At 42.2% G+C, this 22,692-nt stretch overlaps 1 protein-coding gene across 15 annotated transcripts in view; it reads left to right on the top strand.

The window, feature by feature from the left end:
- Nucleotides 1–19,849, top strand: part of TIPARP (TCDD inducible poly(ADP-ribose) polymerase) — a 42,071-nt gene extending 22,222 nt beyond the window's left edge. For all 15 annotated transcript variants that reach the window (XM_069792905.1, XM_069792898.1, XM_069792904.1 and 12 more), the window contains 4 exons: nucleotides 12,011–12,179; nucleotides 13,709–13,890; nucleotides 17,791–18,066; nucleotides 19,113–19,849. In XM_069792905.1, the coding sequence (XP_069649006.1) occupies nucleotides 12,011–12,179; nucleotides 13,709–13,890; nucleotides 17,791–18,066; nucleotides 19,113–19,560 (1,075 nt within the window). In that variant the 3' untranslated portion in view covers nucleotides 19,561–19,849. The remainder of the gene's footprint in view (nucleotides 1–12,010; nucleotides 12,180–13,708; nucleotides 13,891–17,790; nucleotides 18,067–19,112) is intronic.
- Nucleotides 19,850–22,692: the final 2,843 nt, after the last annotated feature.

The raw sequence follows: 22,692 nt of genomic DNA, 5'->3' as shown, positions 1-22,692 counted from the left end.
GTGTGTTGCCAGACACATGACATCCTGTTACGGGGAATGAAGTCAGAGAAGCAGCATGATCTCAGAAAAGCCAGGTGTGCTGGGTTGGAGCTCCGCTGCTGCCTCTGTAGTGGGTGCGAAACTCTGCTGTTGGAGTGAAGGCAGATCCTTTGAGTTCAAAGTAGACTTCATCTTGTTGAGTTGAGCTGGCCGCCCAGTGAGTGTCTGCCTGACTTTTCTATAGGGACCAGTAGACTGCTGAGACTAAAATGAGTTTAAACAGCGGTGTTTTCTAACTAAATTCTGTTTCGAGCTGCTAATTCTATGGCCTGTACTCTTCTTCTTTCTCTTAAAAGACGTTGTGAAGATCTTTGCTTCAGCCAGTGCTACGAAATCATGCCCCAACACAAGGTTGGATAACCCTTGTAAATTTATAGTATCTGCTTACCATGGAATGACATATTAGCAGTTTCTGTAACTCTTGTATGTATTTGATCCCTTGGAAGAGCTTCATGTTTGTGGATCAGTATCAGTGAGAATCTAGGAGTAAAACTTTTTTTAAGACTAGAGCTTCTGATTTCAATCATTGAATCTGATACAACTGAAGACTTAGACTTAGTGTGGTTTTAAGCCAGATTTTGAAGCGGAGGGGGTAAATGTTTGACTGTGTACCATCCCCAGTTTCCTCTTACGCATGGGAAGAACCTGCTGAACCTTTCGACGTGGACTGCTTGGAGTCGGAGTGACTCTTCCCGGAGTTCGCCAGAGGCCGGTTCCCCTCCCGTCCTGGGCGATGTTGTGTCTCCTGGCAACGAGATGCAGATAGCAGCGCGTTGAACCTCGCCGAGAGGCTCGCAAACGTGCTAGAACAGCTCATCGTTCACATGGTTACCGCATTATTTGGCTAAAGCTATTAATCTCTTGTGGTCAGACTAGCTTTACAGGCTTATCTCTACAGATTGCGTACAACGAGGAAATGTCTGTTCAGCAGTTTGCGTGTCCAAGGAGGGCCGTGCAGAAGCCAGCCTGACAACCCGTGGGTGGTAGTTGTTTATTCTCCTTTGTTTTAAACACACTTTATATGGCATAATAGGTAGTGATTACAGTCTGCGTGCATAATATTGCCATTGTGTGCCGCTCCAAGAAAGCGGGGCCGCTCACGGAAGTGTTGGACTGTTGGCTCAATTAGAGAATAAGCTCTAAATTCAAATACAATGCTCTTCAAGTAGCTATTTATATAAATCTTTCTTCATCTTAATGTCATTGAGATGAGTAATGTAAAATATACATTAAGTTGTTGCCTCTCACCTAAAGGAACACGATCTGAAAGTAGGAGAAGTGGTAGACCTTGTTTAGTTACTTCTTTGTAATACGACTGCCTCATACTGCAGTTTGGCCTCAAACTGAATATAAAACTTTATCATAAATTGTTTATATTTTTGCTTTCTTAGGTCTATCAAGTACTTAAAGCCAAATACCAAGCAGTCTAAACAAATGAGGGAATATGAACTTAAGCAGGTTAAAATACTTAGAAGCACTTGGTTCCCTTCATACATTTGAGGAGAGGCCCTGGAGAAGTTCCAGCTTGCAGCGAAGTATTAGAACAATGCCAAGTGCTGCTTTCCAGTGTGAGAGTACCCAAGCTGGGATATTTTAAGATGCTCTTTAGTAAGGGGAAATACTTGGCTGCAGAACTGAGCAGGTTTCCCCCCACACACCTGTCCTATCATGCATATGTTGCTTTTCAAAATAAGCAACATCATTACTGATTACACGAGGATTTGTTTAAAACAACTCTGCAGTTCCTGACCCATCGGTTCCGTCTCTTTGCCTGAAAATTCTACCCCTTCTCTTGGCAGAGAGACATCCCTGTGTGCCATGGGAACTGCAGTTCAACTACGTGTACCCCGGCATATCCCAACTCACGTGAAACAACATCTTCTCTTATTTGCTTTGATTTCTTCCCCCCCTGTAATTTCTATAAGTTTTATGAAATGGCTGCTTCGAGCTAGAAGAGAAAGGCCAAATGAAATGGCTCCAGTCAGGGAAAAGCAGGTGGACCTCCAATAGTACGTGTTCTGCCTGGGAGCAGCTGACTAATTACTCAGTATACATGCATGGTTCTTGGATGAAGTCAGAGTAAATATTGTGTGTTCCCCAATGGGACAAAAATAAATGTACAGGAAACTAGATTTCCTTTGTTTTGTGTTCATGGGATAACTTGTTTCTCTGATGCTGTTAGAATATGCTGATATGATTTTAAAATCATATAGAGCACAGTGGAAGCATTTCAGTCATTCAGGGACTTCTGGAGGTCATCTGACCAATTGAATAGTTAAATTTAGGAGGTTATCTTTCTGGTCTGCACAGCTGCCACAGTGTATGAGATAACTCATGTGTTATTGATAACACCGGAGATGAGAAAACAGCTGAAATTCATTGTGCCTGGTGATTTTGTGTGTGGTGTTTCTTGAATATACACAGCTGAATGGTTTTGAACTTCTTTTAATTCCTTGCTAGAAGGAATGCAAGACAGAGACTCTAAATAAAAAGCATGTGAAGTGATTTTAGAAGTGTTTGCCTTGTGCTTTATAATAGTATGCTCCAGTGAATTCCTGTTTGCTCCACTTTATAGTATCATTTACATATGAAATAAAACTAATTGGCTTCTAGCTATACAAATCTAGGGAAGTTACAAGTGTTATGCCGAGCTGCCATAGGAATCAGCAATCACTTGTATATCCCTTTTCTTGTTTCATGTCGATAAACAGATTACAGTTTTGGAAACAGCTGTCACCTGGCTTCAGGTTGAGGTCAGTCTGTTCCCTGTATACTTATGGTAATAAAACAGTCCTTTCTGAAACAAAGATTTATAATGGGTGAGACAGATTGCGCAGAAGAGCTGCTTACAGGTAATGCAGCAGGCACAGGGTCGTAGCATTGTCTGCCTGCCCGTTTCGGTGAGGAGGAGGAACAGAAAGAGTCTGTTACAATTATTTGCTTAGCAAGAGCCGTGGTCATGAAGTTCCCTCTTAATTGGTACACGTGCTTGTTGAAATCGGTAGGGATTTGAGCTGAGTAATAATTGCAAAATTTGGTACTTGTAGTCCAGTGTATAAAGGAGTCCTTTTTTGGGAAGCTGGATGCAGAGGGGGTGATGTGAAACATTGGATGGAACATTCAGAAACTCAGACATCCAGAGTTGGCGGTCACTGGTCAATGTCTGACTTCTACATGATCATCTTATGTAAAGCATTGATGAAATTGATGCAGTTTCATTATATATCATAAATCTCAGAGGTATTTTAAGTCCTGAGAGTGGACAGAATTCTAAAAAAACCCAGGCCTGTCTGTGCAGAATGTTTTTGAAAAATGGGGCTTTGAAAGTGGGGCTCCAGCTAAGCATTTTAGAAGTGTTCATATTGCAGCTTTGTGAAAGGGAATGCCTCTCTCATGATGTGAAAACGCTGTCCTAGACCAGCTCTGTTGCCACTCAGAGCTGTGCTTATGCCGCCTCTAAAATATCCACTGATATAAAAATTACAGCTAACAAACAAAACTCTCTGCAAAACATATCCTGATCTGGTGTGGGTAGGAGACCTTTGAAACTAGCAATCTACCTCAGACAAGGACATCCATGTTTATCCTCTACTGCAAACAGAAGATGTAACTTGGATTTGAATTATGAAATATGGTATCTGCAGTAATCCTTGGAAGATTTGCATGTGTTTGACATCCTCATTGCTACAGACTTTTAGAACTTAACAGTACTTCACACCAAAGAACCACTTTAACCCAGTACCTCATGTTCAAAAGTGGCCAATAGTGGGTTTCTTGGGAAGAGTAGAACAGAACAAACATACTTCTCAGTACAGTCTCTTATCTACCAGCAGTCATGCCTCAATGACTTCCTGATCCAGAGATGGTATCTTTGTGTGTGAGAGAGCTTGATAGATTGAATTTTTTTGTTGTTGGTGGTTTTTTTTTTCCCCTCTCCCTGCCAGAAAAGATCTGGGGCCAGGCTTTCATCTAAGCTGTGTATATATCTGGACCAGTATCCCAGTATTTGTTTCAGACTTACAAACATGCAAGTCAGGCTAGACCCTCTAACTGTGAAAATTACAGAAGGTTGCTTTTTCAAGCACCCCCAGTCACCAACTGTAAAGGCAGGAAAACCTGCCTTTCCAACTTAAAAAAATAAATATAGGAAAAGCAGCAAAGCTACTACTATACTGATAGATTTTCTTTTTTTTTTTCTGATGATGATGGAGTCTTTTAAGCGTAGAGGCAAATCTTTCTGTAGCACCTTTCCCTTTTCTGAGTCTCACTGTAGACCTCCTGCATGGCTTACAGTCACAGAAGAGAGAAGCAGTGTGACATGATGAAGGAACCAATTAAATAAAACATGAAACTAATTTCCTGCCCTGTTACCTGCTGCCCCTCTCTTCAGTTTAAGAATGATGAGAACCTGACACAGTCAGGACCGCGGGATCATGTTTACCAGCTTGTTTTTGTTCTTGCCCTGATGCAAAGCATTGCTTCTGTGAGGGAAGGTTCCTGTTCTCTTTTCACACTTCTTGTAGCAATAACTAGGCTTTGGCTGCATTTTTATGGCTATGTTGCGAAGGGCTGTTTGATGCATGTCCCTTTGTGAGTGTTACCTGGGCCCTTGCTTACTGTTGCTTCCTATGGAATCAGTGTTGGTTTTGATGGGAGCAAATTTTGGCTGCTGTTGTCTAAGATCTGATGATCCTGTTTCAGTACCTTTGCTTAAAAAGAAAGATCTTATTAAGACAATATACTCCAAGTGAAGTTTGGTTTCATACAGTGGAGTTTAAACACTTGGTCCTTCACCCAAAGCTGGACTACAGCCTGCAGCTTCAAACAGCTGTTTGTTACAAGTAAGGTGAAATACTGCCGAGTTTGGGTCACCAGAGAGTGTAAATGCCTGACTTGCATCTCCTACAGTAACCCAGCTCAAGGTGACTAATCTTTCAAACTTAAGTACAAAAGCGTTGCGTACCTGTTTGGCTCTTTTAAGTTCATTTGTTCCCCTGAGTGGCTTTTAGGTTGTTGCTATTGCAGAGAGGAACTGGTTTAGTCATAGAGAGAAAATCAACAGTTTCATCATCTAAGTGCTGTTTAACTCTCAGTCTTGTTTCGTATCACAGCTGTTCTGATGGGAACCGAGTTTCATTTCCTGTACAGACCTTTGTTGATTGCTAGGTTTCTTTTTTTTCTGAACCCTGTTTGCGGTAAGACTCATGACATATAACTGAACTTAGGAGAAGAGTTGGAAACCACATGCATTTTCGTAGCACTTATAAAAAAATTTCTCCCTGTCATCTATTTGTACATAACATCTAGCGAACATTTGTCTTATTGAACGGAAAGGGCACAGATGATTCACACGTTAGACTGAAGTTCTTCAGAAGGATGCAAGGAAGACTGAGCTGACATATCCTTATTTTAGCAGGCGACACTTGTCTGAAAAAGGACTTCAGTGTTGTAGCTTGCTAGTCGAGGTACCTACTCCGTTCAGTGTCCTGAAGAGATTATGTCTTTGTGTTATTTCTTGTAGTTAGGGTACAGAGAAAATGTAACTTCCTCAAGGACCCAGGTTCTGCTATTGAGAGCGCTTGTGGAATTTTAGTTTGAACTGCGCTGTTGTACAACACCAAATTTGGGTTTGTGTGGTGTGTTCTTGAGAGTTCAATATGTTTATTCTTTCAGTGCAAATAATTCTATTGAAGTGCTTTATTTTATAAATAGAGACCTTTATTTGCTTAGTCGGGGAAGAGAAGTTCTTAAGAAATCTCTGTTCCCACCTCTGTCGCAGATCCTCTGTGGGACTTTGGAGGAGCTAATTTATCTCTCTGTGTATCTGTCTTTCCCAGGGAAAAATGGGGATAGTAATTTTCTACCTCAGAAGCAAGGTGATGCAAAGTTTTGTGGTGTTTGCAGAGAGGTTTAGTACATTCTTCTGTAGAAAAAGACGGCATTGTTCTTATTACTTTCTAGCTGTACTGAAGGCTGTTCCTGCTGCGTGATGCAAAGGGGTACTGGGAGTTAACACATTGCCCCACCAAGGTACTGGAATACTTCTGCTTTCCTGAATGTCTGACAAATTGTAGCCTTCATCATTGCCTTCCTGCTTTTCTCCAGGCTGGTATTTCCAGATAGAGACTTCGAAGTCCATGAGTAGCAACACTAGGGTTTTTTAATTTTTTTTTTTTTTTTTTGTCGCGTTAGCTACAAAACTCTCCTTTTTCCTTAACGCAAACTGCCCAGGAAAAGTACAAAGAGTGACAGACCCCATTCATGGAGCTCGTCTTTTGGAGGCGGTGCAGAGGAGGAGTTGGGATGCACCTGCGCACAAGAAAGGATTTTAATTGCTGGGTTTGTGCGTGTGTTTGTTCTGCTGCTGTCACCATCGTAGTACCGGTGTGTTTCATTGCCATCGCATGCGAGCATCTCCCGGAGGTGCCGTTAGTTGTGCAATGATGTGCCCGTGATGCGCTACGTGTTTTCTCGTGCTCCCTTCAGGGCACAAAACAAGGTGATGTGTGCCTTGCTGGTTTATTGTTGGGTTTTCCCTCCCCCAATCTATATCTTATCCACAATCTATACATTATGGAGGATACCCTTTACTATAGATAGTGTATGCTGTTCTTAAGAAGTAGTAAATCATTATACAGTGCTGACGATAAAGTTATGTTATGCTAAAGAACATATCAGATGTAACCTTGAGCATCTCACATTTTTACTGTTCTTGAACCCTAAATTTGGGGTCTTTTGCCTATATTTAGGCCTCGGGCAGTTCAGAGGTGCAGTTGTCACATTTGCTTTCGTCACTGGCGTCTTAAAGCTGAAGCCAGGAATGTAATCACGCAATCACTTGCTGTAATCACAATTCATTTTTTTTCATGGCTTTGCATTATGTAAGCTGGTAATAGGCTTTTTAATATACAGAGGAAGTGCTTTAACTGGAGAGCTATTATTAAACAACTTTGCTAAATATATTTTAGGATTTCAGAGCTTAAAAGCCAGTAAATGTTATAATTTAAAAAAGTTAATACTTCCGAACAGAGAAACACACTGTTAAAGAATGTAAATGAGCATTGGAGTAATATATATTTTATGTGCATCAGGGTTTTTTGTGAAAGAGTATCTTTCCTTATTCCCAGTATTAAAATTAGGGAAAAAAAACAAACCAGGTAGGCTTTTGGGCACATCGTGTGTTTTTCAGATGCAGTCACTTAAATAAATGCAATTGTCTAAAATTTTCAGCTGTATAAAATAATGTAGTGTTATGCTGAATAATTAATTGTTAGGTAGAAAATGTGTGTAGAGTTGAAAAGTTTTTAGTTAAAGTATTCAGGGAAAAAATAAAACACTGTTGTGTAGATTTCGGGGTGTTTAGATATTTTGGTCACTTAATTTTCTGTTAAAATTAATAGGAAGTAGCATTCTAAACACTTTACCAACTTGAAAAATAAAAATACCATTTTTAAAGCATCCCTAGTTTAACAGAAGTTGGAGTTTCAGGAAGATTCTGCTGTGTTACATCCTGAAACTGCTGAACTTTTCCCTATTCACAGCTAAGGGAAATGGATAGAGGATACCATACCAAGAAATATCTCGACTGCATTTTTTTCTTCAAGAAATAATTAGAGCTTTTTTTGGCTTCTGAGCTGGCAGCTCTTACTCTGAGAGAAACTTTAAGGAAACCCAGGTGGCAACTGCCCAGTGCCGGTGTCCCCATCTTTAATTGAAGAGGGATGGGTTTGGATGGACGAAGCTGAAAAGCAGTGTGAGGTACGCAGGAGCGAGGCACGCACCGAAAGGTGGGTCGCTGAGAGATGGTGTGACCTTTAGTTCTCTTTAGGAATGGGAGAACAAGAACACTTAAATGTGTTGCATCATAGGTAGGCTTTCAAGAAGAATGTTTGAAGGGGTGGTAATCGGCTGTTTCGGTGCTTGATGGCTGGGCTCTCGTTACAGCGAATCGTCAGCACAAGTCAATGAGCGACGACCATCCTGCCCTTCTCAGTTTGCTTATAAGGGAGGGGAATCTGGTAAAGAAGAGGCAGAAATGGTGAGCTCCAAAAATGTAAAAAATTCCAAACAGCAGACGATCATTACATTTCTCAGTACTGAGAAGTAATTTGGCACATTCTATGCAGGTTTTGCACAAAAATGTTGAGCTTTCAGAGCAGCTATTTCCACTGTAAGCTGTCATTAGCTGCCGCCAGCCTTATAATTCTTAAACAGAGTCTTATGAGATATGTAGATGCACGCTTAGCTGTGCACAGATTTTGTTTGTTGTAGGAAAAAACCTTACCACAGTTTCTTTTACTGGAATCGTATGTGAAGTTTTCGTCTTGTTACAGCACTACTAGAAGAACGGCATGTAGAAACCCTACAGTTCCCCACCTGTTTTGCAGCTGGAACCTGTCTGCACACAAATACCCTTTTTTGCATATGCACTGTCAACCCAGAGTTTCAGGAGTTCATCCTGAAGATCTGCTTGCTCTACATTAAAAGCAGGAGAAAAAGCAGTCTCGTACTGTGTTCGTGTCAGAAAGTGGTTTTCCTTCTACAGGGTCCCTCCCATTGCGTTACTTTGATTCTCCTCGCTTTGCTACAGAGCTATGTGTGTCTGTTGGAGACTGTATTTTAACTCAGTTAAGCCCATATGAGAAATACCCAAGTCACGTACTGGAAGCCAGCCATGTTTTGAGTGCCTGTGGAATTTGTTTTCCAGTCTTCAAAAGTTTACAGACCTTTAACTTTTTAGGACATTAACCAGTATGTGATTACTTTGAAAAGAGTTCAGCATGCTAGTGAATAATCTTGATCATGTTTAGAGTGTATGTTGATTTTCAGATTCTCTTTGCTTTGCACTGTGTTGGCATAGAACTACTGCAAACATTTTTTCATTATCAGTTTTCACTATAATGGATGCAACATAAAAAGTTATAAAAAAATGAAATAATCCTCTGGGTTTTACCACCCTTAAAAGAAAACAATTTACTCAAAAAGGTTTTCCATTTCTTTGTACTTTCTTGGAGGTCACAGATCTTTGGAGTAGGGAGAGCCGTGTTACAGTATTTGACTTGAAAAGAGATTGATGTGAGAATGAATGGTTGAATTTTGAGGGTTTGTATTGAGAAATATCTTTTGGGGTATTTGTTTCATACAATATGCAGCACAGTATCTGGGGGTCTCAATTCAGGGCTTGGATTTGTAGCTGCAACATGACCCCAAAACAGTTGAGTCCAACTCCTCACTCCAAAAGCATAATATAAACAATATCAATCGCTAAACGTGCCTGTCTCAAAAATGACAGCTTTGATAGGCACTGAAATTCAGAATTGTAAGACTACGTTTTGATAAGAGAAAGTAGCATTAAAAATATATTAATGAAGAAATTGGCTGAAAAAAGCTTACGGTGAAATCACACTTATGGTGCTGCCTGCAAATACTATAAATAATAACAGAACTTGGTATTCCAGAGAGATGATTTCCTCATGATTTCACACATTGTTTTCAAATAAACTAGATTGTAGCTTGTTGTCATGGAACAAAATGACTACACACCAGGAAGATGGGGTGATCTGTTATTAGTCTTTTCACTCCAGAAAGGGTGTGTGGTTTTTTTAAGCCCTGCATTTAATTCCAGTCCCTTCATACTGGTCATTTATTTTGGTTAGTGCTAGTTTTCCTTCTGACTAGATCTCATAACTGAGTTTTGTATTGTCGTACGCATTTTCTTGAGCTGTGTGGGTGCCCGTGCACCAGCCACTGATGCAGTGGGCTGTGGGATGTCAGCTTTAATTAGTGTATCAAACTTCTTGCGGTGGGATGCAGCTTGGAGGGGAAGACACGGGTTATTAGAATACACCTCCTACGCAGAATAGCCGGTGTCCTCCCGTACTCGTATTCTAACCATAATGATTTTGTGTGCTGTTGCTGCAAGTAGGGAACAGACTGTTAAACCTATGGATTTGGCATGATAGCGTCGTCCCGACAAAATTTTCATCTTAATTAGCGTGGTTCTGTGACAGTTTTTAGAGAGCCACGTGCAGGCAACTGGCAAGATGTTCCTTTTCGGTAGCAAGTTCTCGGTGTGAAGGAGAAGGAAGGTGGCTGGAGCCGTTGCTGATGCTGTGGCAGGGACAGCCGTCCCGGGGGACGACAACTTGTCCCTCCAAGGGCTCGGACGGAGCTCGTGCCGGCTGGGGACGAGTTGCAAAAAGAATGGGTTTTGCATCCAAAGAATTTGACGTAGCTCATGGAGTTGCATTTTTCAGGCATTTGATTTGACTTTTGGGACTCTTCTGTAAGTCTATATGAAAGTTTATTGAAAACAAAGAGAGCAAACTAAATTTACCCAAACAGCAGTGGATCAGATCCCCTGATGGTGAGCCCATCAGAACAGACACATTGTCTCTTTGTCTGTCTCAGGAAAGCCTTAATACTTCAAACTGCGCTTAGCCCTTCACAGACCCAAATGCAATTAATTGATGATGATAAACACTAAGAACAGCTACGCACCTGTACCTCCTGTTGAGAAACGAAGGACCATTCCAGCTGATCATCATTTTTTAAAGTGAGAACTCTTCAGTAGTTTTCTGTGAAAGTAGTATAATAAAACTCTTCAGGAACTGTACTGGTAAGAGTGTGAAATAGCTAGCAAAATTGCAGCCATTCTCAAGCAAATCTGTATGCATAAAACCATATAGATGTTTAGAGTAGCTGTCACTTGATGTGGCAAATTTCATTTAAAAATAAACTGTAGATTTCAAGTATCAGCTTGATTTATGTTTACTGTTAAGAATTCAAAGAAAATATTTTATATAGTCTCAAAAGCTGCATTTCCACTTGCCAAAGATTAGTAACTGTTAATGAATGCCAGTAAGCTGACAACTCGTAAAGAGATTGTAAAAGTAGAAAACTAATTATGTAAACAGCATTATTTTGAAAATATGTTAATCCCGGTTCTAAAAAAATGACTTTTGTAGGGAATGAATATTACTGTTATTTCTTCCAATTTCTATGAATTTCTTAAGTTCTTGATTGCTAATAAACCAGTGATTGTCTAATGAGCAGCAGAGCTTTAGAACTCCATGCTTTACTTGAGAATGTTCTTTAATTTGATGTCTCTCTCTTCACTCTGACTAATGAAACAGCATTCGAAACTATTTGCTGAGGCGTTCCACAGTCACTGTTAAACACAACTTTGTAAAGTGTAGAGGAAATGCACTTTTATTTTCTCCTTTAGATAAAGGGTATACTCAGGTTCTTAATTTGTAGCACCTTGTTGTTGTTGGGTCCTTTTGAAAGTGCCAGTTGCTTTACGTGAAGTTGTATACTGGCGTTGATTTTTGTAGCAGCAATATAGCTGCTCAAAAAAAAAAAAAAGGCCAGTATTCCTCATTGTAGGCTCCAAAATTGTGAAATCACATTTCCTTTTCATATTATGCTAGTTCTCTTCTGCTGCACGTGATGAAAGATACTCGAACTCTCCAGTGGATTGGCAGCAGATGCTCCTCATCTGGAGCCATTTACATTTTCTTTTCTTCCCTGAAACACTAACTTTCACAAGAATAACCTTTTGAATAGTGTGTGGCTGCTTCATCAAATATGGTTGTGTGTTGTATTTACTTAGTATGCTCAAAATGTCAAGGGTATGTATATTGATTTTTGTACCATTCATGCATACTGAATATATACCACTGGACGAGGAAGGCTGCTGGGTTTGGGTTTTTGTTTTTCTGTGCTGAAGACCATGGGTTTTCCACCAGTGTCCCCGGAGACTTTTGAAGAGTTGCTTTGCCCTCACAGCTCTTCAGGGTCCTACTCTACATGCTTGTCCCCATGTTGTGCCCAATTCAAGCTCATGGGACATCCTCATGGTCAACGGGGGTTGTGTGACATGTAGTTCTGACTGTTTTGTTATCTCGGAGTGATCTTTTTAATGGATTACAAAAGGTGAGAGTTCTTTTGTTTTTCTTGTTCTTTCCAGGGGACATGAGTTTTGGGTAGATTTGAATGTTATGAAATTATATGAAACTGTTGAGTTTGACCAAATGCGGCGGCTGTCCACACCTTCCTGCCCCAGCTCCAGCTCCAACTACTACACGGTCTGGAAATACTTCTGCAGGGACCACTTTGGCTGGAGAGAGTACTCTGAGGTACTTAACATGTTCCAGAATCCTGCTTTTGGGTTGTAACAGTATATACTATAAACTATATATACATTTTTAGTCTGTTTCCTCTTTGAACGTTCCGGAAAGTTACTTAGAGTTATTGTTGAGGAAGATAATCAAGAAGGTCAGTGTTGAACTGAAAAAAGCAATAAAAGGAGAACTGTGCTCTGCTCTGCTGGACTGCACCTTGAATTATCCCTGAAATCAGAGACACGGAGACTGACCGAATTGTCAAATTTGAGAGCAAACTGGCCCACGTCGGTACCGAGAAAGTCCCTTCTAATCCCTAGAAATCTGGTTCTAAGACGGGGGGTGGGGTGGACAGCTTTCTGCAGCCTTTTTAACACTATTACCACTAAGCTTTGCAGTTTTTAATTTATTTACCTGTCCCCAAAGACATCGCAGTGCAGGACGTGAGCCTCCAGAGTCGCTGGATCCAGCCCTTTGCTGTCTCGCTGCTGCAGCTGGATGGTCCCACAGCTGCCAGCCCCGGCTCCTTAGGGACCTTTTCCTAAATATCTAGTTGAAATCTATTCACCGACGGTTTATGCACACTCAATCCAGCGTCACCATTGCCCTTTGGTCTGCAACAGCCATGGTTTTCCATATCAGGTTTTAAATAGGCCTTCTCTCTTTCAACTCTTTAACCCCAATTATGGACACACAAGTCGTGTACACTGTCTAATAGTATTGTGCTAGACTGGTAAAACCAAACAAAACCAGAATACTTCTGTTCACTTCATTCGAGTAAGCTCTCCAATAAGCCTTTTAAATACCTGTGGTAGTTAAGAGCTCATCTTTGGCTGGCCAGAGCAGTACCTAATATTTTGAATAAAACCTCATCAGTGTCTTACAATGTTGGCAGTACCAAAAATATCTCCACCAGTGTAAACTAGATCACGTTCCTCTTTTTCACAGGCCACACTGACTTTGTAAGCATGGTAGGAAGGTTAAGGCAGAGCACTGTATACAGTTTGGGGCTTTGCAAATGAAAAAAAAAATGCAAGAACTGGAGAGAGTCTGGAAGAAAGCACCACAAACAACAAGAAATTTAGGATGTTGGACCTGTGAGGAGAGGTTAAAAGAACTGGGTTTCCCTAGCATGGGGCGGGGGGGGGGAAGGGGAGAGAGAATATATTAATGCATAAAAGATTGTTCTACAGCAGACTTCTGCTTTTCACATTCAGGGGGCAAAGAAAAAAGTAAGTAATTTGTGGCAAGGGAGTTTTGGGTTAGATGCTGGTAATAACATTTGACACGTAAAAATATGATAGCACCAGCACCAATTATGTAGGAAAATTGTGAAACCTGCCTTGTTGGCAGATTTTACAAACAGGTAACAGAACATTTTTCAGCAGTCTAAATGTTCTTGTGCCTTAGAGCAGGGGAAAGAGAGGAGATGGGAAGGGAGTAGAGAGAAGGGATTCTTTGAGGTCTCTGGCAAAAATATTAATTTTTTGAACATGTAATTTATCATGTATATGTTTTTTGTTTTCTTAATTTTCTTGAAACAGCCTGTTGTAAGATTGATAGAAGAAGCCAGCTGCCGGGGTCTGAAAGAGGTTCGGTTTGTTACCTGGCATAATCAGTATATCCTAAACATCAAGGATGGATTCCAGCAAAATGCGTGTTTCAGAAGAGAAATCAAGAGGAGACCCCTTCTTCGCTCATGCATTGTGCTGATGCCGTTTTTACAGTACGTATCCCAGCAAAATGGAAACTTTGCATTTGTTCTCCATGTTGGTCTCTCCATGAGAATTGTATTCCTTAAGATGTGACAAAGAAATAGGCATCACTGGGTAGAAAAATCAGAAGCAATAATAAAAAATCTCGGTCATACTGGCAGCTCTCGCTTGCCACTTTTCAAGATAAATATTACCTGAGGAAGTCCTTACTGCAAGGCTCTGTTTATTATTTAAAGGTTATAATGTACCTTGTGGATCTCGGAACATCAGAAGTTCAGACGTACTTCAGGTTTGCCAAAGTATTGTCCAGTTTTCAGCATCTCACCGGCTATAGCGACTGCCAGGCTATCAGTTCTAGGTCCTATAAAAACGAGCGTTCACAAACATTTTGTAATTTTCAAGCACAATTAAAGAATGCCTTGTTTTTATTGTCATCTCAACTGGGGGTGAACACGCTCACCCATCAAAGGCATAGTGAGGAAAGTGTTGTGCTGTAGTCATTTTTGATTACAACTCATAAAAATACCATTTTTGTGATCTCACCAGCACAGCTGGAAACATTATTGTCAGAGTTCAGTAGTTAGGAACATATTGTCCTGTTAGCAAAGGGGTGGAAGTCATTAGTCTGACTGGCAGCTTGGCATGTGGGCCAATCAAAGGAGCTTTAACTGCTGCAGTAGGGCTAGAATGCTCATTAGCCTGCAGAGTCGTTACCGCACCTGATTGCGAGGTGAACGTGAATTTGGTCAGAGCTTCCAAACACATGGTTGTTGGAAACATTTTTAGATACGGTTTTACAGGAAAGAAACCCAAAATTATTGAAGAAGTACTGGGAGGATGCAGGTAAAAAGTCCAACCGTGGACTTTGTGGTTATAGCAATTCTGATTATCCTCTTAACGAACAATAACAATTTTGCTGATGTTTTGCTGCCAGCGACTGCTTTACTACAGTGTAAGTCTATAATTTTGAGATAGGCTAAAATTACGCAATTCCCACTAATTTTAGTGGACCCTTGAGGGTTCTACACTCATGCGGCTCTGAAATTTCAGTTGTTCTGCAGTAAACCTCATTCTTGTTTTCTTTATCTAAAGACCTTGTGATGCTCACTTAAAAACCTACCAATTCTTGGCAAGGAACAAAACAGTATTTTAAATATTTATGGGAGCTATCCTTAAGAAGTCAGTATTTGCCTCCACTTGTCATGCCATGCTACCTGAGATTTTTCATTTCCCTCCCCTCCCACCTGCTTAAATCTGTTATAAAAGTGGGAAAGAATTCTTGAATAGAAACAGTGGGAAGTGGGTGATGGTGGTTGACAAATGCTGACTTTTTAATGGCTTCCCTTGTATAATAAATGCTTACAAATAATTTACACTAGTCAGAAAAAATGAACAAAGTACACCAAAGGATTGCAGTATTTTTATTGTGTTTGATGTCTTACTCATTAATCCATAACTTATTGTTAATCTGTGCTTGGTCTTCCAGTCCAAGTGTGAGTGAATGAGGTTCTACAGTAATGTTTTTTACCCATTGACTTTAGGAGGGGAAAAAAAAAAATTAAATACACAATGTAATATTGCAGACTACTGTTTTAACAGTCATTCTTAGAAAAATTCATCTTCTGGGTTTCTGTTGAACTATTAATAAGCAGTGAGAAGAATTTTGAGTTGAGTCAAATCCATGCAAATGAAGTGAGGTCTCTTTTTAGCTTTGAACAGCAGGTGAAAACCACATGAACGCTTTTTTAAAGAGCATGTCTGCTCTAAAAAGTGTGAGTGCAGTTACAGTTGACTGTCTCTCTGATCCAGATCAAATATATCAGTTTAAAAATAGACTATTTTCCCCCTAACTTTTTTCCCAGACCTGAAAAGCTCAACCTGCAATCAGAAAATCACGTGAAATTATTTCTGGGTCACACAAAAAAATCACACACAGGCTCATATATTGCCAGCATTAAATATTCTGAAAGGCAACCTTAACTGATGTTTCTGTAGGTAAGATGTGAATAGCAGTAGAGTTCTTATTTATCTAGATAATTATGTTGGCTCTGCAGAGACAAGCAGGCTAACGAGCAGGGAGAATCAGCAGTTGCTCTGTGATTGTGTACTTCGGGAACAGACTGGCTGGGTGCAGAAGTCACGGTTTCGCGGCTTTTCAGGCAGCATCGTGCCTGAACAAAAGCAGATTGATTCCTGGAGAGTCACTCTGGAGAAAATGGCTTTGCCTTCAGCAAAGCTTTGAGAGTTTGTTTACTTGCCAGTAAACTTTCTTTTTACAAAGACGGTGTAGGGAATCGAGTTTGTCTGCTGCTCCTGTGTGCGAAATCCCATTGCGTATAGGCAGGGAGGCAGGATTTGGCCTTGGATGTTGTCAAACCTCAGCTTGCCCAAGATGAATACACAAAGGATTCCCTTTCCCCATTTCCTCCTAGTCAGAACAGGTTTTCTCCTTATGCGTTGGCAGTGATATGTTATCAGAGCACAAGTGACCTGAGAAATTACATGAACTTTAATGTTCATTAAAATTTAATTTAATGAAGTTTAATTTAAGGTCATCTGTGGGGTTTAGAGACAAGATTCCCCTTGGGTCACCTCCAGCCAGACAGTGAGTACCTGGGACTTCATAGTCTTCCCTAAAAAAAGCTGCCTACTTCTGAGTGGACCTTACCTATTTGCATTCATTGCTGGTTGGTCCTGGAGTCAAGAGCAGCTTTTCCTGTAAGAATACTTTGGTAAAATACTCATCTGATGAAATTTTGAGATAGTCCTATCTATTCTTGCAACTGAAAGGGAACCTCACCAGCTTGCAGGAGCTGAAGAGCTGTGTGCTTCAAGTGAAAACCAGAGCCTGAACCTGCAAGCTTTATGTGTTCAAAGTGTTTTCATTGACGTAAGTGGGAGAACTCCAACGGGTGAGGATTATTCAGCTGAGTAAGGCTTGCTTGTTCAGATTATAATCAGGGGAACATAAGCCACAAATGCCACGCTCTTTATCTAAATTTAGCAGCTTCAAGAGTGTGAAAAATTCCGCAGAGGAGCAGGTATTTATTAAGAACGAAGTCTGGCCACACCACAGCTGATGTCCTTAACTGGATTTTACTGGTGTCTGTTCTTTTTCTGGCATCCGTGCTGCTTCCCTGCCACGGCCGTTACAGGCAGCAGCTCCCCTCCTGCTCCCCTTCCCGACCCCTTATCTGGCAGTGTTCCCCAGAGGAGGGGCTGGTCTGGTGCATGAAAAGAAGCAACTGCAAATGCAAATCTACATCTGGCCCATGCAAAGGAAAATGAGAGAGCCTTCCTCGGCACGGTACTGGCTAGTACTGAAAACACAGTGTCTCCTCTTCTGCACAATGCAGTGAAATATCAGCAAGTTTTGCCTATAAAATGTTATTAGTTGGGGTTATTCATTATTCATGCTGTACAAGACAGTGTATGTATCTACCCCTTGTATTGTATTTTAGGGAAATTAGGTCGAATGTTGCCACATTATTAATCTTTTCTTATTCCTTATGTCCTACTTGCTATGTTAAATTCACTAATGCTTTATAGCTACCATACAAAATAATTGTATTTGGTAGCGTTCCGCCTGTCTGTAGTTTATAACCCCACCCCAGAATGTGAATAATGACAATAGTAGGCTTTTAATCTTACTGCCTGCTGGTGTTTTTCTCTCCATGGAACGGCATCCCTGAAAGTCAAGATTTTGTTGTTAGTTTGTGTGGATGGAGGTGTTATTAAAATAGCAGAAATAGCTGGCATGTTTGTTTTAAACAAGCATTAGAGAGATGTAAATTGTTACAGAACTGAAGAGCAGCAACTGCTTGAGATACGTTGGTGGTGAAATAAATGTGATTAGAAGCTCTTCTGTTTGTGACTGTTTAAGCACAATCTTTTTCTCCTTCCCCGACTAGGACCTTAAGTGGCAACTCTCCAGTGCCCTCTCCGTCAGCTGAACCAGCTTCCTCACATGTCTTATCTCCGACTGCTGTTACCTCTCCGAACTTCTATCCTGAAACCTGGATTAGTATGGATCCATCTCAGGACTTCATCCAAGTGCCTGTTCTGAAGGAAGATAAAAGCTATAGAACCATTTATAACCTGTTTCACAAGACTGTGCCAGAGACCAAATACAAAATTTTGAAAATTCTGAGAGTGCAGAATCAGTTTCTTTGGGAGAAATATAAAAGGTAAGAGAATGCAAATACCATTCTTTTACAGTTGTGGAAAAATACCTTAAAATATGTGATTTGGGCTGCAAAATGGACATTGATCATCAAGTAGAATACATGAACTCCAGGTTTACTGAAGAAAAGGAGCATTTTCAGTTGAACTACTTTATCAGAAGAGTACTGAAAAATATCTTACCCTGAAATTTCCTGTGTAAGAGGTTTAATACACTATCTACTGATAACTTCTGTAGAATAATCTTCACAGAAACTTCAAAATAAATCTAAGATATCTAGTTGAAAAACCTTTCCGTTCACTTTCAAGCTGAACGAGTAGGCATTGTTTTCATCAAATAATCTCTCTGTTGAAGACAGCCATTAGTGCCCTGGTTCCCCAGAACATGCGAGCCAGGGTCTTACAGTGGTCTCGCAAAGACAAAACCCTGTGTCAGTCAGTCCCGTGCAAACCAAGGGTGCTGTGTCTGAAAGTTACCATCCGTTGACCACTTCGTAACTGATAGGAAATTAGATTTATGGATTCTCTCTCCCTTCTTAAGAAGGGCAGAATCTCAGGAGGAGTCAAGGGATGGGCTGCGTGAGCAGACTGACATTCTTACAGTATTCACGCTGGTCTAGAGCATCTTCACCCACCCTGCCTCTCAGTAATTCCTCTCCGTGGCCTCTTCTGAAGCTCTAGTGGGATTTAATTTCTGCACAGCCCTTGTTTTCACTCTGAGGAAGATTTCCTTCCGCATCCAAGGTGGAATACAGGCAAAGATAAGCAGGCACTTCTCAAGCTGCTTTGCCTTTGCCGCTGTGCGAGTGAAAGAGCTCTGCCTCCAGCAGTATTGGCTCGGGACCTTCCAAAAATACTTATTTCACACGAAAGCTTTATTTGAAAGTGGAAGACCCACTTTGCTATCTGTATAGAAATGTTTTCATATCTCCTCTTACAGCTCTACTATTCTAGAGGATAATACTGATACTTTAAGAGCGGCAGCGAAAACTGCTTTTCCCTTGCAGGTCTGCAATGAATACTCATCTTCACTTTCCGTTTTCTTTTCCAGGAAAAAGGAATATATGTCAAAAAAAATGTCTGGGCTCGACAGGATAATGAACGAAAGGCATTTGTTCCACGGCACCTCCCAGGATGTGGTGGATGGAATCTGCAAGCACAACTTCGACCCGCGCGTCTGTGGGAAGCATGCCACCATGTTTGGACAGGGCAGTTACTTTGCCAGAAAGGCAAGCTATTCCCATAATTTTTCCAAAAGGTCACCCAAAGGAGTTCATTACATGTTCCTGGCAAAAGTACTGACAGGAAGGTACACAGTGGGTAACCACACCATGAGGAGACCTCCACCGGTGAACCCCGGCAGCATTACCAGCGACCTCTATGATTCCTGTGTGGACAATTACTTTGAGCCTCAGATTTTTGTCATTTTTAATGACGATCAGAGCTACCCTTATTTTATTATCCAATACGAAGAAGTTAGCAACACTGTCTCCATTTGAAAACTTGTGCTGCTAAATTACTCATTTTAATAAACTTTCTTATCTGGCATTGGTAGCAGTTTTTGTGGAAAAAAAAATTTGGACGTTGCAGAACTGATTAGATTACTTGCTTGGAAGGAACTAAATCTCAAAATATAGAAAAGAAGATCTGAAATGACCAATTGTGCACTTGCTGTTTGATTATGTATGTGCAAACTGTAAATATTTTTTCATTGTTTATAGTTGCAAATCTGTGCCTTTTGTTATAAAACACTGTTTATTTATGTTAGTAAATATTCATGTTTAAAAAGCGTGCGTGTGTGTGTGTCTATAATTTCATTTGCGTTCTGCGCGTGTTAGAGCAGCTAGAAAATCGCTTAGGCCCTGATCTCAAAGTCTTATGGATAGCCATTGCTAGATAATCAGAACCAGATAATTTTCATCCCAAGTATATTAAGTAAGAGATTCTCCCAACCACTATTTTTTTATTACTGTATTTCCGAAAGATTGGGAGAGGTTACAAAACTAACATCCTGCTCATACTTTGGATTATTAAACAGGACAACACAAATAAATACATCATTTTCTAAAATCAGCCCTAAGTAAAATTAGGAAGAGGTTAGTATAGCACGCAGTCCATGAGGGTTTAAAGCCAGATGGCTTCCCGGTAGCCGATGGGACATCCAGTTTATCACTTTTTGCCGCCGCGGTGGGAAGTTAAGTAAATAATGGTTGCCTCCATTCCGGACCTTGGCATAGTTAGCGTTCTTGGCTCAGTCCGTTTTCTCCAAGTCATCCCCGAAGCACCGTGGTGTGGCGGAGCCCGTGCCACACGCTCACCGGCCACCGGGCCAACCCGGGAGCCAGCTTGCCCACTGACTATCGCCTGGGCTTGTTCCACCAAAGTCATCAGGAGCTTGTCACAGGCACGCTCAGGTCACTGCTACCTTACAAAGGCTGGAACAGGCTGGCTAGCGTGACGAAAATTTTAGTTCTATGGCAAGTGGCATAGCCTACAGCCCAGTAAGGTTAACTTTGATGCTTTACAGTTGTTCACCTCGCGCGGCCTGAGTTAGATACACCCGCGATGCCCTGTCCTCATTAGGACCTTTACGAAGTGTTACGCGTCTCGTTATAAAAGCTACACCTGCTTTATTAGTGCAGGTGTGGCCCGGGAGCCCTCGCCTGATGCTCAAGAAGCCTGGGCGGCTGCTGTACCTCCGCCAGCCCCAGGAGCAGGTCTGGTGGGTCTCTGGGGTGGGATGGGACCTTCAGACTCGGTGCTCTGCAGCAAACCTCCTCCAGCTGAGCCTGGAGCTGCGCTTTTGTGATAACCTGCTCGCTATCCACCTTCTCTCCGGAGTGTTTTGGCACAGGAGGGAATTATTTACTCCCACCAGTGCTCTACTTGTTTCTGTCCCACCGGATTGTTCCTCATCACCTGTAGTAGATCAAACCAGCTCGTAGGTGGGAAGAGGGGGAAGATCCAAGCAGCTGGTTCCACTTAACTCCCAGTCTCTTCTGAGGCCCTTGGCAGCACAGGGAGAGCCCAAATTTGAGGAGGTTTGGCTTAGAGGAGGAGACATTGGCATGGTGGGATGGGAGCTATCAGCTGGGATACACCACACAGAGGAGCTGGTCCTGGCTGTGGGTTGCCTCCCCAGGAGATGATTTTGGAAAGGTAAGGTGGCTTGTGGCTGATGATGAAGTAAAGCCAAGGTCATCTCCTTTGAAAAGCTGCTAAATCATCTGGCTTGCCTTCCCTTCTTTCCGATGATAATCGGGCTTTCCTGCAGTAGCTGAAGCTACGCCTCGGCAGTCCCGGGGCTGCGAGGCGGTGGTGTGCTCGCGTGCATTTGGTCCAGCCATGGTGGAATTGGGGTGGAAAGGTGAAATTCTCTAATTGTTGGTACGCTCTACAGATGCCTTGCTGGAGAGCGCTGCCTGCGGAGCCTGGCTCTCTGGGGGCACGGGGCAGCATTTTGGGGGGCAACTGGGGCTGGGAGTTGCTCCAGCAGCACAAGCTGATTGAGTCGGTTACGTTACGTTTACAGTTGTATCTGCGTGGGCATATTTTAGAAATGTCTTTACACGGGATGCTGCAGTTATGTCAGATTTAAGATTTACTTAAGGGACAAAGATCTGGAATAAGGGCTGATGTTCTTGCAGCTTTTGTGTTCAGTAGTTCCCCCATCAAAGACTTCTGGCCAGTTGGAGACTCGGATGAACAGGATCAGTATGGGAGGTGGGACTGCTGCCAAGGGTGGGAAAAAGCATTTGTCGGGGAGGGTGAGTTGGGGGCTGCAAAGCCTCACGCTGGGGATTGGAGGCTTCACTCCATTCTCAAGCCGTCATCGGGGGAATTGGTTGTATTTTCTCCTCGGGTGTTGTAATGGGGTTTTGGTCTTCTGGGACCTTCTCTTCCACGCTGCTGATTTGCTGCTGACTGTTTTCTCCAGCCGGTGGGATGCTCCTGCAGCCCCGTGCTCGCTGCCCACTGATGCTCTGGGGGTGGCTTTCCTGAATCTTCACCTTTTTAGACTTTCTTCGTGAGCACATTGAAGCGGCTGCAGGGATTGCTGATAACAAGCTTGGTGACACGCTGCTGACAATGTATTGAAAATATTTATGTTGTTTCCATGCCAACCTGTTCCAAGTATATAAACCATCCTGGAAAGGCTTATTGAATTAGCAGCCCCTCAGCACGCGGTGTGTAGTGACGTGGTCCTGTGTGGAGGGCACAGGACCCGATTTTCCCCTTTTGTGCCCAGGTGAGTCTGGCCTCGTAGCTCATGTTGCTGCAGCCATTGGGAGCCCGGCCGGTCACGGGGACGTGCTGGCTGAAATTTGGCACGGGCGCTCCGCAGCAGCGGAGGACGGGCAGACGTGCGCCATATCACCGCGTGCTGCCGATGCACGACAAGGCGAAGATCAATAATGCTCCGGCATCCATCCGCAGCTCTCCCGGGGCTAGTGGAAGATCCCTCCTGGCTTCCAACCTGTCCTGGGGCTGCCCCTGGGCAGGAGCCGTGTGGGCATCAGGGCAAAGCCCGGCGGGAACAGAGCATGCCCCTAATTACTGGGCAGCCTGTTAATTGCCTCCTACGTGCGTCTTCCCAGCTCCTTCCATAGCACCAGTTGTTCAAGGGGTGT

Source organism: Haliaeetus albicilla, chromosome 9 (genome assembly GCF_947461875.1).
Source record: "Haliaeetus albicilla chromosome 9, bHalAlb1.1, whole genome shotgun sequence".
In the NCBI taxonomy this organism is placed as follows: Eukaryota; Metazoa; Chordata; class Aves; order Accipitriformes; family Accipitridae; genus Haliaeetus; species Haliaeetus albicilla.
The sequence above is the reverse complement of the archived record's forward strand: the minus strand, read 5'-3'. Positions and strand labels throughout refer to the sequence as shown.